Raw genomic sequence first — 17,930 nt, 5'->3', positions numbered from 1 at the left:
TGTATCATATTTGAATGAAGTTTTTTATTTCTTTGATGGGCTTGTATCGTTGCTGTAGTTGTAGAGCTCTTGCATTGACTAGCCCTCCTCCTCACTCTGCGCCCCGACCTCCTCCATCGATGACTTCATCGACCAGTGCAGCCGGGAAGCGGTGTCCGAGTGTGAACTTATGTTCGTGGTCGAGCAAGAGACCCTACAGAGCGATCTTCGAGGTGTGTTGATGTGAGGAACCATCCAAATAGTATTCTAATTAATCATCAGGTGGATGATTATTCCTAATCACCACCTCGACAATTAATCAGAATATCATCATGATAGTATTGTACGTGTTTTGTGCCCAAGATCGAAACACATACCTTTTCAACTTAAACAATCATAACCAAGCTTAATAAAGAGCGAGTAATTAAATCATATTACAAGTTTTTAACCATTACAAGTTTAACAATTTACAGTGAAGAGATCTAAGAGGATACTAAAACTAATCAACTCCTAGCCAAAAGAGAAACTACGCAGCGGAAATAAAAGCTAAAGACAACATAAGATGGGTGAAGCCATATGCCCTTAGACTTCACCCCAAAAGCGCGATCTCCGAGTAGTTACCTACTCATTCCCTCCACTAGCATCGGTGGGTATGAAGTAGCCAAACACCGTCTCTTTCTCACCTACAAAACCTATAGAGCAACTAAGTACGAAGGTACTCGCAAGAATTAATCTATATAGAACACGTATAAATAGCTTGACTCCAAGGACTATGCATTGGACCATTAGCAAGGAAAAATACCACAAGGTTGATTAAAACATATGCATCCACAACCTAGACACATAAGTGTGAGTATCTAAACGTAACCAACAACAATACAAATATACCATGCAATAACCAACTGTACATAAAAGTAACTGGAACCATCATGAACATATATATAACACAAACTATCTCCATCATAACCAATATATCCAACCACAATCCACAACTCGTGACTCTACGATGGTGCGCATGGACAGAAGGCATGCTCATGATCAAGAGCGTGGTAGTTCGAACTGTTTTTACATCATGCATGGGGATACTCCTTTACCCACACGACATGAGGACCATTCGGATTGTACCACTCGCTAAAGTGCACACAAGGGATACTCGTGACAACCTTTTCTAATAAGCTCTAACCATTTGGATCGTGCATCGCTCGACATAGGGATATCTAGAACTACTTCTGAAGCAAACTAGATATCCCTACAAGCTTGCACGCTCACACCGTCGATGTTTAAGCCTAAATTATCACGGCTACAAAAGTTACTCTGCTCACTTGCTTGAACTGTCGGATTGACACTCTCTAAAAGAAACACGGGTGCAATGCATAAATAAACAAACAATGCAAAAAGGATGCAACATGCATGCTCAAGTAATAGTAGAGCGTTACAACTCGAAAACATCTACAAAGGATCGCCAAAGGATTAGGGTTTCGAAGTTTGAAATCTTGGAAAAGCTAACCTATCCTCACCTTAGCCTTCAGAGGCTGGCGATCAGACCAGCCTTGGGGTGGTGGTCAGACCGGTGGCCAGCAGAGAGTTTTGGCCTCTAGCAGTCCGACTGTAGGCATGGTGGCGGTCAGACCTCCTACCAACGGTCAGACAGGCCCAAGTGACGGTCAGACTCCTGTACAAGTTTTCAACTCGAATCCTCCGGTCCCCAACTGGCGGTCAGACCGTCAGACCTTGCTGGCAGCGCCTTTACGGGGTCGTTGGCGAGGATTCTAGCGAGGCCTTCGACAACGAAAGGTACCAAAATTCTCTATGGGACTAGTGGTGTTTCTAAAGTGATTTGGACATCATTCACCGAGCTAAACTCAAAATACCCCATGGATTGGATCTAGTCTAGATTGAACTTGGAGCAAAACGACACAAGGGTCAAATCGAGCTTGAAAAAAACAACAGTAGTGGACAGCCCACCTCAGCTTATGGAAGCTTTCTATTGGATTGTAATACTTCGAGGAGGCTTCGATTCGCAGATCAGCTCCCGGAGTGGTGGTGAAACTTGCGATCGATGAACGGGTCTTCGGCGAGGGAGAAGAGGGGGAAAATTTGGGGAAGTCCTTCGACAAGCTTGTGGGAGTTCCCACCTCTGATCTTCGGCCTTCGAACGCGACGAGTAAAGCTCTCTTTCTCTCTATAGGGTTAGGTGGAGAGATGGAGAGTGAGAGAAAAGTGAGAGGGGGGGAGCAAAAGGAAGTGATCAATCCATTTAACCTGAGCCTCTGTGTGCTAGCGGTCAGATCACGGGTGACACCGGTCAGATCACGGGAAATCCACATGGCAACCCACGTGGTAGCGCACCTGGCGGTTTGACCACGGGTGACACCGGTCAGATCGCGAGGGGGTTCTTTTGCTAAATTTTTCCTAAGTCTCCCCACATCACCCTCCTTCCATTCTTTTCCTTCTCCAAGGCATGTAGGGATTCTCCAAAGTGCTCTAAACTATCTCTAAGGTATCTGAGACATATTTAACCGGTTTCTGATAAACAAACACGTCCAAGCACATGTGATGACGATTATGCATGCCTAATTACGTAATTAGCATTTCAGGATGTGACAGTCGATCTTGCCATAGACTAAGTCACATCTAGTCTAAGGTTAGCCAAGTAAGACTCGACCAGCTAACTCCTGCATGTTTTGTGACATGTTTCTTCGAGCAGTTTACCAGAAGGTGTTGCTGGCAGCGCAAAGGGACTTGGAGCGGATGACGAGGGAAAATGATCAACGGCAAGCATATTTTTATGATTACCTTAGTCAGACATTTTCTCCCTTCGACTCGCTACTTCGGTCTGCGGGTGTTCAAGTTCGTCCAACTCCCAGGAGCACTATGACTGTTCATATCAACTGGCTCTTAGCAACCTTCGAGGAGGCAGGTGAACTCGAGCAGAGGATTCATAAGACCATTGGCGACCACCCTTTTGAGTTCAGAGTCTACGGCACCTGCCTTGCTCTTGCTTGTGTCAGCAAGCATTTCATCGGCCTTGACCTTGCTCTGACAGTCTCAGAAGGCTTCGCTGGTGCCCAGAAGACCACGACAGAGCTTCACGACCTTGCTGACTCATTTCTATTCGCAGCTCGCTCTCTTCTTGGACCGTCTGGTTCAAACCACTAAGAAGCATCTTCGGATCCTAAGGACACTAAACAAATTGTTAGAACCTGCCCCCGGGTGTTACTCGAGTAACCTAAGGACTTGCTCCTAAATAGATTTTCCCTACGCTCATGTGGTGAGGAGGCTCTGATTGCTTGTTACTCCTAAAGGGGGCTAAGGTTTTCCGTACAACTTGCTAGTTAGGTTTATGGTGCCTAGGACAACTTTTAGTACGACAAGCCTTTCGATTGTGACCAGGTCTCGACCTAAATTGGGACTTGCGACCTCTTGACCATTTTTCTTTAGCCGCCCACATCCCTGACATTGCACGAGCAACAATTTTCTTTCCCAAAAACAATTTGGTACTCACAATATGCACGAACAGGCAAAATAATCTATGAGTGTAAAATAATCTATGAGCATAAAAAAGCAACACAAATTCAACATTACTTAGCCTCTAACTGTCTGGTCGGCAGAATTGGAAAGACTTACAAGTCGAGAGCGGTCCGTTCTTGTCACATCTTGCTTTTTTCCTAACCCCGTCCCCCGGTATTGTCAGTTGCGATTCTTCTTCTATTAATTTTTATAGTCGTTTTAACTGTATTTTATAGTATTATCTCTGTAGTGCTTAGATCTAATTTAACTAGTTTTTTGAGCCCGTTATGCTTCATAGTTTTTGTAAGAACACTGCCCTGCCTTGTTGACTTGTTAGGATGCAGGAGTGAGAGTGAATGCTACTTGTGACATAGAAATTTTACATATCCCGACACGTACATTTTGCAGTTATAAGAGTTGTTTACAATTGAGCAATTGCATGCTCGAAATGAATGATTTTTTATAACAATATAATTCTCGTAAGGATGATGCACAAAGTCCAAATCCTCAGCGATAAAACGTGCTAAGCGTCCCCCAAGCGGCTAAGACCATCGCTATGCTAACAACAAGCGACAAGGGAAGAAATTCCGCAGCTGGAGCGCAGGATGTTGTATCATGATCGGACGATTCAGTTTAGATTCTGAACAACCAATGTAATCTAGCTAACCTCTTCTATCTTCATTCTGGCTTTCCGCAGCTGGAGCGCAGGATGTTGTACCAGTGCCCCACCATCTCAACCCTACGTTAGTTGGAACCAGCTTAGGTGAACAGTACCATGATTTTGTCCCCATTGTGAGCCATCGGATTAGAAATGAACCGTCCAGATTTAGCGTTATAGTAAAATCAGCCAGTTCTCAGATATTTATGCCTCCTCTAACCAATCACCTCCTACTTCCGTTGCACGCTTCCCCAGTCCCCCAATCCAACCCAATCCCAACATGTCAGATTATCTGACTTCACTCCGTGTAGTCACCGTAACTTCACCCTAAACTAAAAAATTTATATAGCTAATCGTAAAATATTAAACTAGTTACGAAATAAGGAAATATTACACTAATTGAAAAACATGGGCTTCAATAAGATTAAGATTCAATTTTAACAGTTGATGTAAATTGAAAGGGCAATTTCTTATATGCTACCGATAAAACTTACAAATCTTGGATATGACATTGTGTGTATATTACGCGTGGAGTCATTTTAGTCACTAACGTGTGGAATCTAATGACATATAAAAAATTATACATAAATTGAACGATTGTTAGAGATTCGTAAGGGTGAAGTTAGAAGATCTAGGGGATGTTTGGATTGAAGCTTTAATATGCCATACTTCAGGTTAGCCGTGTCACACTAGTTAAGCCTACCGTTTGTTTTACTTCCAAACTTTAGGATGCCTTAAGAAGTTAAGCACCAGCCAGTAACTTTGCCAAAAAAAAATTTTGCCGCACTCGTAGCGCTGAAATCTGGCACCACTACTTGGCCACACACGCGCGCGAAGGGAAGAAATGCGCTAGCGTCACCATCCCAGAAAATATTGGCGCGAAGTGTATCAGTAGAGTCACGGGAAAACTCCAACGTGGCCCTTTTCTTTGTCTCTTTCTCGAGAAGATTCTGGAAGTCCAAGGAACGTGTCTCTAATGTAGCTTGCATCATCTTCCTAGATCCAGCATCCACTCTCTCACTCTCCCCCTCCATCGAATCCACTCTCATACTCTCCCCCTCCCCTAAATCTAGGTCTCCCTCTCCCCCAAATCTGATTGAGAGATCGAGTGGGGCAAGACTCACGCGTGCTGTTGCTCTAGAACAACTTGCTGCTCCTCGAGTGAATCTAGGAGTCTAGCCGACGAGGAGATCGAGTGGGGCAGGACACATGATAGGGTTTTGGATATGCTTCAAATCCATGTGTGGGCATCTCTCTCTCTCTCTCCTCCAAATCTAGCTTCGGATATGCTCCTCCATCAGCACCGTGCTTGGATAGTTCTCGTAATGCACAACCAATCGCCCCTGCCCTCCCCCCAACCAAGTAATGTGCATACATCCTCTCAGGTGATTCTTTCTCCATTTCCCCTTCTAATCACCATGGCCATGTGGACATGGGGGTTTCCATGTGATTATCGTCATCATTGCATCTAATTTCTATCTCGTGCTCTCCAAATTGGTGTGGCTCTAAGGTAAAATCCATTCTGTTACTTAGATGGACCAAAGTAAGCAGTTACACTTTCAATATTTCTTCAATTACTATTACCACTATTACATATCGAGGAAAATGTTGATAGCTACTATTGTTTTATGTCTAGCCAGTTACTCGTATTTGATTAATATATGAAAGAGAAAGAGAAAAGGTTTAGCATATGATCCCTTGCTGGATAGAGATGTGCCACGTGAGACACAACTAAATTGTCTGTATAATAGTACTAAAGCCCACTGCATGATTTTGGGTAGTAGTAGTACTAATATATCCATCCACTTTTATAATCAATGTAAGAGCAGCTGCATCATGCTCCTGCTATATAAAGTATCATAATGGCTATCAAGCTCTCGTTATGATACATACATACATACATACATATATGTGTGTGTTGTTTTATTGAGTTAACCTTATTGCTTGCAGTTGTATCTGCACACATGTTGATTATTATTTTGTAAAGAGAAATCATGGTTACACACACTAAACCGATGCAGGCTGATATGTTTGAGGGGCAATGTATCCTGTGAAACCGGTTGCGCCGTTGCATTCCTGCATCTGCTCGTCGTTGCCGCTTTGATCAAAATCCAATGATACAGTAGCGCTCCGTTGTTTCACCATCATTGCATCTAATTTCTATCTCGTGCTCTCCAAATTGGTGAGGCTCTAAGGTAAAATCCATTTTGTTATTTAGATGGACCAAAGTAGGCAGTTACACTTGCAATATTTCTGCAATTACTATTACCGCTACTACATGTCGAGGAAAATGTTGCTTGTTGTTGTTGTTTTATGTCTGGCCAATTACTCGTATTTGATTAATATAAGAAAGAGAAAACGAAAAGGTTTAGCATATGGTTCCTTGCTGGATAGAGATGTGCCACGAGAGATGTGGCTAAATCGTTTGTATAATGGTACTGAAGTCCACCGCATGCTTTTGGGTAATAGTAGTATTAATATATCCATCCATTTTTATGATCAATGTAAGAGCATCTACATCATGCTCTTGCTATGTAGTATCGTTATTTTATATATATATATATATATATATATATATATATATATATATATATATATATATATATATATATATATATATATATATATAGAGAGAGAGAGAGAGAGAGGGGGGAAAACTAGTCTGTACTTTCGGGAGTACATACTTTCTATTATAATATACTATATAAATGAACTGGATATACTCTTTTATCACTATAAGTATACTTATATACTCATTCTAAGATACTTCAATGTGAATTACATGAAAAAAATTAAAAAGAAGTCCATCAATTTTAATAGATTATGATAATACCTTCATATTTGTACATAAAATGTAATATACACAAAAAAATATGTACAAACCACCTAAAAAAGTACGCATACCACTTGGATGATCTTATATACTCACATGCTCTATGTACATACCATTTATCACATGAGTTACTCTCTATGTTATGAGATACGTATGTGAGAGTATATACTCCCGGAAGTACAGCGTGTTGTTTTATTGAGTTAACCTTATTTCTTGCAGTTGTATCTGCACATACGTTGCTTGTTATTTTGTAAAGAGAAATCATTGTTACACACACCAAACCGATGGAGGTTGATATGTTTGAGGGGCAACGTATCCTGTGAAACCGGCTGCGTCGCTGCATTCTTGCATCCGCTCGCCGTGGTCACTTTGATCAAAATTCAATGATACAACAATGCTTCGTTGTTTCACCTGTACGACAACTTGATTCTTCTCATAGAGATCATATCGATCTCGCAAAATTAAAGTAGATCATGTAATAGATATGGTACAAATATTATAAGCAATATTTTCTAAAGTTCTAATATTTAAGATCTGGCTAGTATTGGAACAATACCATGGTGTAAATCGTATAGATTGCTACAGATTGTAAATACTTCTATCATAGCGTGAGAATGTTGTAATTCCGTTTACTCTAGTTACACTATCCATACCCAAGTTATAACTATTGTTATCATGACTTGAATGGTAACTACGATCACAGTGCACCTGCCAGTGTCATAAATAGAGTTACATTGTCCATACCTGAGTTGTAACTATTGTTACCATGACTTGAATGATAACGACCGTTGATATTTATATATTTAAAAATAGTTATTGAAAATATCATGATTTGAATTGTAGCCATTTAAATATTGTGACACAATTAAGTGATATGACCATTTAGACACGAGGAAAAAAAAGAAGATGTAAACAATCTTATTTAGATTACTGAAAGAACTTTCATTCATGACATTATTAGATGTGAACATAATGATGGTTGATCCCAGCGTGTTAACATTAGTCTGAAGTCCACGTGTGAAAATTGTGAGACAGTTTGGTAATCTTAACACTTCATACCGAGGGGCGAATATCAAAGTTTGGTCATAAACCAAACAATGACTATAAACTTTTATCAAACCTATGATAAATCTTGTGGTAATAATACAAACACTAGTCTTATTCAATTTATTGTAATTTAAGTAATTCTTAGTAACCAATCAAACAATCTAAATTTTATAACAAAGTAGACATGCTACAATTATGATTTATATCTAACCTTAGCTATGACATGCTTAGTTGCCCATCAAACATGCCCCTGATCCATCCCGGCACCACTACCCCACCACGCACACACCTCGCCGCGCCGCTCCGCTCGCGTCAAAACCCCAGACCTCAACTGCGGCGCACGGGAACTGCATGGCTCGCTTCCTGCTCACACCGGCATGGCTGGTCCCAATCACCGTCGGCGACCCGCAGGCCACGCTGCTCAACCTGGGGTGCAGCCAGTACAACGCCACGACCGCGGCCACCTTCATCGCCGGTTCGCCGCCCTCAACTCCACATTCGCCGACCTCCGCGCCAACCTCTCCTCTGGCGACGGAGCCGCGCGCCGCCTCCCCGTCGTTCGCGATGGCGCAGTGCCACCCCTACGTCATCGTAGGCGGCTACGTTGCGTGCTTCGACGCCGCCGCCGCGCGCCTCCGCGCCGCCAACGGCGGGCGCGCCATCCTCGACGGCTGCGTGCTCCGCTACGAGGGCAGCCTTCTTCGATCAGACCACGCTCCCGGGAAACACGCAGCTCTGCAACGGCTCCGCCATGCCCGGCGGCGGCTTCGCCGACGCGGCGCGGGCGCTGGTCGGCGACCTCGAGCGCAGTGCCTGAAGGTGGCGACGGGAACATCGATGGCTGCCCATCAATCTGGATTTTCTCTTGGTGATATAAACACTCCTTTGCTGGATTTTCACTATACCCATGAATCTGAAGATTTCACAGGCAATTGTCAAAATTCCAGCATAGAAAGCATGGCCTAATCTTAATGTCCCGATGGTTGCACAGGCCTGGAAGCTATATGAAACTCACAACTTAATGGGCTTGGTGGACCAATCACTAGATCCAGAAGAATATAGGCCTGAAGAGGTAAAAAGAATCATCGAGATAGCGCTTCTCTGCACTCAATCAGCTGTTGCCGCAAGGCCAGTGATGTCACAGGGTTGTGTTGTTGACAAGAAATGATCCAGAGCTCAAGACCACAAGACCCACTTTTATGATGCAACAAGTAGAGTGCGAGGTGAAACATCATCCTCCAATTCATCTTCTGCATCCAAGGCCACTGTATTAACTTCACAGTTTTGAGCCAGGTAAAAACCGTTGTATATGACTGCATCTTTTTTATGTGTAGTGAAAATGATCCTACTAGAATATGATTATGATTTTGATGATTAATAACAACACATCTGATAGTCCGTTGATGGAAGTGAAGGATACACCGGACAATCCGGTGTTCAGAATGTATTTGGGTGGGGTTTCAACGGCTAGTTGCTGATGCTGTACTCATCGGATGGTCCGATGCTTGTAGCAATATTGTCACCGGATCATCTGGTGTTCATAGTAAAGTTGAACCGTTGGAGCAACGGCTAGTTGGCAAATTTAAAGCTATAAATACCCATCCACTCGGCTATTTGAAGGTGTTGGAGTCTAAAGAATCCTATAAACACTTGAGAAGACATCCAAGCTATCAAAATGCTAAAAATGTTCATCTAAGACAATTAAACACACCATTAAAGAGTGATTGGTGCTTATAGGCCGAGAGAGAAGTGTTGCTAGGTGTATTAACCTAGAGAGTGAATCAACGAGTGATCCAAACGTGTACTGAGAGGTACGTCGACGCTTCGGAGTCTTGATGACTCGCCGGTAACTTGTTGACCCTCTGACTTAGTGTGGAGCGGCGATAAAAAGATTGTACGGGGATGCAAAGACCTTTGTCTTTGTGACTAAAGCTTCGAAGTAAAGACAACGTACAAGTGACAGAGAGTTTAGTGGTGAGATCTCGCTTTAGTGGCTTGATGGCTTATCGTGCTTGAGGCCTTGTCTTGGTGACTTGGTAGCTCAAGAGTCGTGATCGGAAGAGACTTAGCGATCAGGAGTATATCATTTGTGGAGCTTCAACGTGGACTAGGGGTGGATTGTGTGCCACCGATACCACGGGACAAAAATCTCTTATGCGGAGTTTGTCTCTCTACCCCATTTATGTTTATGCATTTACATACTTGTAATTTACCTTGTTATAGTAAGTTGTAATTCTCTTGAATGGTAGAGTAGACACACTAAATAAACCTAGAGCACATTTATATAGAAATTGAGATATATTTATCTTGTGAAGTTTTTGGAGCTATTAGTTTTTAAGTTTTTGGAGCCATTAGTTTTTAGGACGTCACCGTTCCCCCACAATGTGATAACGATATTTGTATCTGTACATATGTCTATAAAGCAAGGAGTGGATGATTACTTGTCAGTTTATATGAGAGCAGTGTAAATCATTTGAAGTATCTTTTTGTTCCTGTGAGATGTAACTATATCCATATGGGTATGTGATTCAAGTGCATGTTGCGATTATGTGCTTTCTTTACAGAACATAGTCTATCTGAGACAATTCTGTGTGTCCCATGTTGTATGTATTTTTGTAACTGCATTTTAGCAACTGACATTTATTTAAAATATCCTAGCTCATCTGCCGTGAAAATATATTCTGAGGTTCAGTTGCTACCGTGTTTTCCTATAATTTGTTCATTTATTCTACTGGCTTGAAAGAGGCAACATGAACAATTACATATCTTTTTTTTAGGCCAGAACAATTAGATATTTTAAAACTGAAAGTTATCCACCTGGCAGAAATCCATACTGAGGACAAGCTCTCTTTCATTTTTTCTACCTTTTACAAGGGCACCCTTTCATGTGGTTCATGAAAACCAAATTGTCCCCTAATCAAGGTGATCCTGACATGCTCCTTCTGTGTCACAATTACGAAGAATAGTCAATAATGTATACGCCTTTTTGTACAAGCCTGATCCAACACCTTCAGGGATCCCTTGATATTGATTGGCAAACCTAGGCAAAGGTCTGTTGTCGTTGTCAGTTTTCATAAATGGCTAGTTGGCTACCAGAATGTAAGCCATAGCTCTTAATGTCTGCATTCATCCTTCTGATAAGCTAAGTATCAAGCAAACTAATAAACGGCAATTTATATGAAAATATCAGAAGTATATGAAGCCCCAGAAAACTGCAATTTCTGTTTCTTGCATCGACAAATGTGACAGCATATGCTGTAGTTGCTTTGGACGAATCAAACAATACTCTATTCGTAAGATAGGGTGAGTATGACAAGACCTGATAATGGAAACAACAAACCAGAGGGTGCAAGCAGAGTAAATGGAGCTTAAGTTGGTTCCACATGGACCGTGAGTGCCTCTCTGTGGCATGAATTACAGTTTGCATATGTAGGATTTGTCAAATATTGCAAATGACGACTGATTACTTAAATCCTTCAAGCTGCCATCTAGGTAAGCATTAATTTATTATAATATTCAGAAGTAATGCATCTCCTGAACATACATTTAGCATGGTACAGTTGCCTTCTATTTTTGTGTTAGTCCTAGTGGCTGTCTGTTGACCCCAGAGATTTTTTAATTGCATATTTTATCCTGTTACGAGTGGTTTGCACTATGGATTAGTTCACTTATCTTGTTTGCTTCCCCTGCCTTAGTGTGTGCCACATAAGCTGACTTTACTAGACAACATACAGACTATCGGATGGCAGCATCCAACTTGTTGCATATCATTATAATTGGTTTCACATTGTTGCTTGATAGAGACAATTCGTCAACTGTGATTGTTTCACGTTGTAGCTTTTATGCAGACAGGTCACCAATTCTCATACTAAATCCCTTCATTGTTTCAAAAAATTGAATCATAGGGCGTATTTAAGATATCATTAAATATATTATATACAAAGTCTGATATTGAACATCTACGAAAAAAGGATATTGTCAACTGTAATGATTGACAGCTTGCTCTCCATTCTATTTCTGTACTAGGTTGTTGAGGTAAGCTTTCATATTTATTGTTAAGCTTTGCTGGTTCTGATCAATAAGTTTCATATTGAGAGGTGCTGTCTTGCCCACCGTTAGACAGTCTGTGTTGTAATTAATCTTGGGTATTGAGATACGAAAAGTACGATGTTGTATACTTGTCTTGGTTCTTGTATATTGGAAAACATATTGTTGATAATGCTTTACTTTTCTGTTGCATGTTTTGTATTTATGGAATAACATTTTCTACAAGGTACAGCATAAGTACAAAATGTTTATGGATTACAGTTGACACGTACTCACTCCAATCACAAATAAGTATCACTTTGGACACTGACGCAGCCTAAAAAACATTACTTCTGCCACCACATTCTGCTGTAGCATATTGGTAAAAGGCTAATAAGTACTTTTTTTTCTTGAATACGTAAGAGAGCTGCATATCTTTGTATTAAGAAGGGATGGGTATTGAGTCTAATACAACGACCTTTAGATGGCTAGTTTTAGGTTAGCCTAGAGTGAGCTTATACAAGAAACATTACAACTGAATTGAAACTTAGAGACTTGAGCTCCTGCAGAATGTCAGCAGGACTTAGAGAATTGATCCAAAGGTACGCATCCTCTGCATCACAACGGACAGCTTCTTGGCCCCGGCGTCACACCACCATTCTGCATCCTCTCTAATTATGGCCGTCAAAGAGTCTGATGAGGTTTGGCGACTGTTGAATATGATGTTGCGCGAAAGCCATATCCACCATGATGTTAGGAGAATGAGGGAGTCCAGGCCCTTACAGAGATCTTTGGCCACTCGGCCCCGAAGATCGAGCCACTAGTCGATGAAAGAGACATTCTCTGAAGGAGTGTGCACGCCCAGGATGTGCCACCACATCTCCCGTGGCAATACACAATGTAGGAATAGGTGATCGGTGGTCTCTGATAGTTGTAGACATTGTGTACAAGAGTCCGTAGGTTGTAGTCCGTGTCTTTTCCTCATCGCCGCAGTCCAGAGACGATCGTGGAGCGCTAGCCAACTGAAGAACTTAACCTTCGATGGCGCCCACGCTTGCCAAAGCAATTTGGCACCTGCAAAACGGACATACCCATGGAACAGGAGCTGGTAAGCGGACTGAGCCGTGTATTGTCCGGTAGGAGTCCATTTCCATATAATGCGGTGGCTCTCGTCGTTCAGATTGACGGTTTCAAGCCATGCCCAGAGCTGTAGGTATTGGATGATCGTAGGGATAGAGAGAGGATCTGTGATATCCCAAACCCATTTGCGATGGAGCATGGCATCCTTGACTGTCCTGTTCTTCAAGCGCGATTGAGGAACACAGCCGAAGAGGCTAGGTGCCAGGGAGCGAACAGAGCGACCATCAATCCAAGCGTCGGTCTAGAAGAGCGTGGTGTCCCCATTGCCGACTTCGAATATGGTGAAAGCGTTGTAGGGCCACTCTGTTGGGGCCAAAGCCATCGGAGACGCAAAGCGATGTCAGCCATCCGAAGGTCCAAGATACCCAGGCCACTGTATGTCACCGGTCTACACACCTGTTGCCATGCGAGAGTGCATCGCCCTCTAGACGATTCTTTGTCACCGGACCAAAGGAAAGCCTTTCGAATCTTGTCGATTTCTTTAATTACCCACGGCGGGATAGCAATGAAGATGAGTATATATGCAGAGGCGTCGAAGAGAGGACTGCTTTCACCAAGGTGGTGTGTCCAGGCTTGGTGATTAGCTTGGCCTGCCAAGGCGGCAGTTTGGCGGCAACCTTGTCCACTAATGGCTGCAGATGGTGTTTGCGGAGATGACCCGTAGTGGGGCACACCCAGGTACTGGATGGGGAAGGCTGAAAGGCCACAAGGCAGATTATCATTGATACTTCTAATGTCATTTTCAGCACAGCAAATGGGCACCGTAACACACTTTTGCAGGTTCGTTCTCAGCCCTGAAGTCAACCCAAAAAACTGAAGGATGTCTAAGTGTGCTTTGATGTCATGTGGTGTTGGCGAGAGGAAGATGACAGCATCATCGGCGTACAGAGAGCAGCGATGCAAGATGGAAGCGTGGCCCGTAGTGTCAATGATGCTAGCCTCACCCGCCTTGGTTAGAATGCGGTTGAGAGTGTCCATAACCATCACGAAAAGAAAGAGGGAAAGGGAGTCCCCTTGTCGCAGCCCACAAGCATGGCAGAGAGCTGGCCCTAGTATGGAGTTGAGGAGAATCCGGGTAGAAGAAGAATATAGGATTGCCTCAATCCAGCTACACCAACGTGTACCAAAACCCCATGCACGCAGGACCTCAAGAAGGAAGGCCTAGCTGGTCGAATCTAACGCCTTTGAGATGTCCAATTTGAACAATATCTTAGGTCTCTTTGCCTTTTTGAGCAGCCGCACCGTGGAATGAACTAATTTGAAATTGTCATGTATTGAACGCCCGACGATGAAAGCACTTTGGTTACTCGTGATAAGATGGTTCAGCTGGGGTGCGAGACGAAGGGCCATGGTCTTGGTGATGATTTTGCCAGTGCTATGGATTAGACTTATAGGGTGGAAGTCGGACGCCGAGGTAGCCTCTTCCTTCTTCAGCATCAACTGATGAGAGCATTGTTGAGTCAATGGAGCCCTCGACGGTTGCCGTTTCCAAAAGCGCAAATGGCAGTAGTCACGTCTCTCTTGATGACAGACTAGGCTGCACGGTATAACTCCGTCGTGAAGCCGTCAGGTCCTGGAGCCTTATTGAGCGGTAATCGCCTCACCGCTCCGAGAATCTCTTCTTCGGTGAAGGGATAGTCCAATGACTGCAAATCGATGGGGGAGATACCGAGACAGAGTAGATCAATGGAGTGATTCCTTGGTGGGGCAGTGCTAAGGGTAGAGAAGAAGTGGGTGAACAACGTCTCCTTCATTTCCGAGTGCGAGGAGATCGGGCTGCATGGTTTAGACAAAGACGCGATGCTGTTCTTGTGCGCTCCGAAGCTAGCAAAGGCGTTGAAGAGTTTGGTGTTTGCGTCGCCCTCCCTGATCCAAGCCAACCTAGAGCGACTCCGAACGATAGTACGCTCAAGGGAGATGAGGCCTAAACAGAGAATTTTAAGGCGCTTTCTCAGCTCGGCTTCTGCAGGCGTGAGGGCCCTATCCTCCTGAGCAGCATCAAACAACGCGATGACCGCCCGTGTGACGAGCAACTGCTCTTTGATGTTGCCTATCTATGAGCTACTCCAACATTGATGCACTTTGGCGGTCCTCCTCAATAGGATGTCCAGCCTAATTAGTGGTGGCATGGACTGCTCGTCGTGCGACAACACCCAACAATTCCGTACGACGTCAAGAAAGCCTAGCATTTTGATCCAAAATGTTTCAAAGTGAAAGCGACGTCGTCTCCAGGAGCACAGAAGACAAGAGCAACAAGGGGTAGTGGTCCGAGCAATCCAAGGACAAAGCTTGAAGGAAGCAATCAGGGAACGCGTTGTCCCATTTCAAAGAAGCCAGAGCCCTATCGAGCCTCACAAGGGTGGGACAAGCTCTCTCATTGGACCAAGTGTAGCGCCGACCGAATAGATGCAGGTCCTTAAGCCCCTGCTCAGAGATGAAGCGCCTAAATCTTGCCATTTACCGCAAGTTGAGGTTGGCATTGTTCTTATCAGCCGCTGAATAAATCATGTTGAAATCTCCAATAATGAGCCATGGTCCTGGTAACAACGCTCGGACACTAGTGAGCTCGGTAAGGAAGAATTCCTTTAAGACTGTCATCGTTGGGACCGTACATGACAGTCATGTAAAAGGTGTGCTTTGTCGGTGAAGAAACTTGCACGTTGACAGAGAAGCGAAGAACTTGTATGATAGTTAAGGTAAAAGGGTGCCGGCATGCCACGATTACACCTCCCATAGTGCCGGTTGTAGGCAAGGAGTAACCAGAAATCGTCGGGTCGTAGATCTCGTTAATTAAGAAAAGGTTGACAACCTCGAGCTTAGACTCGAGCACACACACAACCGAAGCATTGTTGTCCGAAACCATGGTACGAATGGCTTCCCGGTGGGCTTTGAAGTTAAGCTCGCGAACGTTCCAACTAAAGATATTGAAATTATCCATGTATAGCATCAACGAGTTGGACCAGACGCTTAGTAGTCCGAAGAGCCCGCGGCAAGCGCGCCATGCGTGCCCAAAAGTGTTTGATCAGGGAAGAGGTCCTGAATTGCCCTTAAATGTTGCTCGAATAGGGAATGCTCATAACTGAACGAGTGTTTGATGAAGTTGGGGTGAGACTGCCTCGTCATCTCTGAGAATGTCAAGACGATGTATAAGCAGGGTTTCCCCTCGCTTGGAAGGCCTGACAACCGAGAGGCTGTACCGCTGCCAGACGAGTGCTTCTCCGCGGGGTGTGAACCAAGCTTGACCCTGATGTGTATCTATGGCCAGGAGCTGCCGGGGGGGGGGGGGGTAGGAATCTCTCTAGTGAGCCCCTGGAGGAACGTTCGCACAACCGAACCATCCACATCTCCCGTCGGGGCGGCCGCTGCAGACTGGGTGTCGATACCGGTCTCAGCAGCAAGATTGTCATTCTAAATCCGTGAAGTCCGACAACAGGCCTGTTGAGACCGAGAGCCCAACCACAGAGCTGAGGGGCACCTTGCAGAGCGCGCACTGGACCGGCATCCATGGCCCACGGGCGGAGACCTATTAGGAGAGTGGGTCGCAGAGCGAGTGGCGTCCGCTGAGCAGGTCGAAATGGCTTGAGGGATACCCTCCGAGCTCTAGCCACCGGGGAGAGAGGGAGTAGTAGACCCAGGCACGCTAGCAGCAGACTTGGCGTGACGTTGACGCCTTGAGTACACCAGGGTAACGTGTCGAGGTGCCAGGGGCTTGGAAGGTCGTCCTGACACAGGGACGAAGCTCATCAGACATGGGGTCAAAGATTCTTATACAGGCTAGGTCACGAGTGGGGAGGAGGACCGCGACAGGGTCCTACGCCCCTGTCTGAGACACACCAAAAGCTGGAAGTTTGTTGTCAGTGCCTATTGGCGGAGGCATGGGTGGGAGCATCTCGATTGGCACGATTTGGTAGGAACCGAAAGGAATATGCACGGAAGTCAAGGAAGAAGGCAACACCCCGGCGGCCCAGCGAACACCACGTGGACGATTGTGAACCAGTGAGGCCGCGGTCCCAGTCGCCGCGGCCGACAGGGGTAAGTGCGATAGCCGCCTCCCTAGTGGAAGGCCGTAATGGCCCATGCCGCTAGGTAGATCCCCGTCAAGGCCGCCACCCCCATCGTCGGAGGAGGCCGCGCCGTCGCTGTTGGAGGAAGAGGGGATGCAAAACTCCGCTAGCGAGGAAAGACTGATGGAAATGTTGTAGCGCAGAGTCCTCGTCTCCATGATGAGCGATGAGATGTTGCCGAAGAGCTGCTGCATGACGGGGTCTTTGTAGCGAATGGCTTGGGTTGGCTCCGCCACCTCCAAGACAACATTGCTAGGGATGCTCTTTTTGCTCGGCAGACAACCTCGCGGCGACAGAAGCCGGCGCGACAGATGACGGTGGAGGCAAAGGTGAACACTCTGCCGAAGCAGCGGAGGCTGGGGTGTCATGGAGTTAGCGCTGAACCTTCGACCTACCCGTGGAGGCGGCGACAGGGCGGAAAGGAGTGTTAAAGGGGGAGAGCAGGGAGGTCACCGGGGAGAGGGCTAGTCCCTCGGTCGCCGATTGGGGGAAGCTGGCGATGGGTGGAGGTTGGACGCTGAGCTTGGAGTGAGTATTATGAAGTACTTTTGGAGACAAATATACTCGCATGGCCAATTAAAGCATTTATAACTAGATCATTGGTCAAAATTAAGATAATTTGGTTACACACATCCTTTGTCTTAGTTATGATACTGTTTGTGATTACAGTTTG

The 17,930-nt window shown here is 44.7% G+C and overlaps 1 protein-coding gene across 1 annotated transcript; it reads left to right on the top strand.

Annotated features, from left to right (window-relative positions):
• The first annotated feature begins 8,276 nt into the window (after nucleotides 1-8,276).
• Nucleotides 8,277-9,371, top strand: LOC133906901 (uncharacterized). Its single transcript, XM_062348861.1, has 2 exons — nucleotides 8,277-8,895; nucleotides 9,019-9,371. Exons 1-2 carry the CDS (start codon nucleotides 8,379-8,381, stop codon nucleotides 9,033-9,035), a joined length of 534 nt encoding a protein of 177 aa, XP_062204845.1. The 5' UTR covers nucleotides 8,277-8,378; the 3' UTR covers nucleotides 9,036-9,371.
• The last annotated feature ends 8,559 nt before the right edge of the window (nucleotides 9,372-17,930 follow it).

The sequence above is a fragment of the Phragmites australis genome, chromosome 24 (genome assembly GCF_958298935.1).
Source record: "Phragmites australis chromosome 24, lpPhrAust1.1, whole genome shotgun sequence".
Classification (NCBI taxonomy): Eukaryota; Viridiplantae; Streptophyta; class Magnoliopsida; order Poales; family Poaceae; genus Phragmites; species Phragmites australis.
Note: the sequence above shows the minus strand (reverse complement) of the source record. Positions and strands in the feature narration are given on the sequence as shown.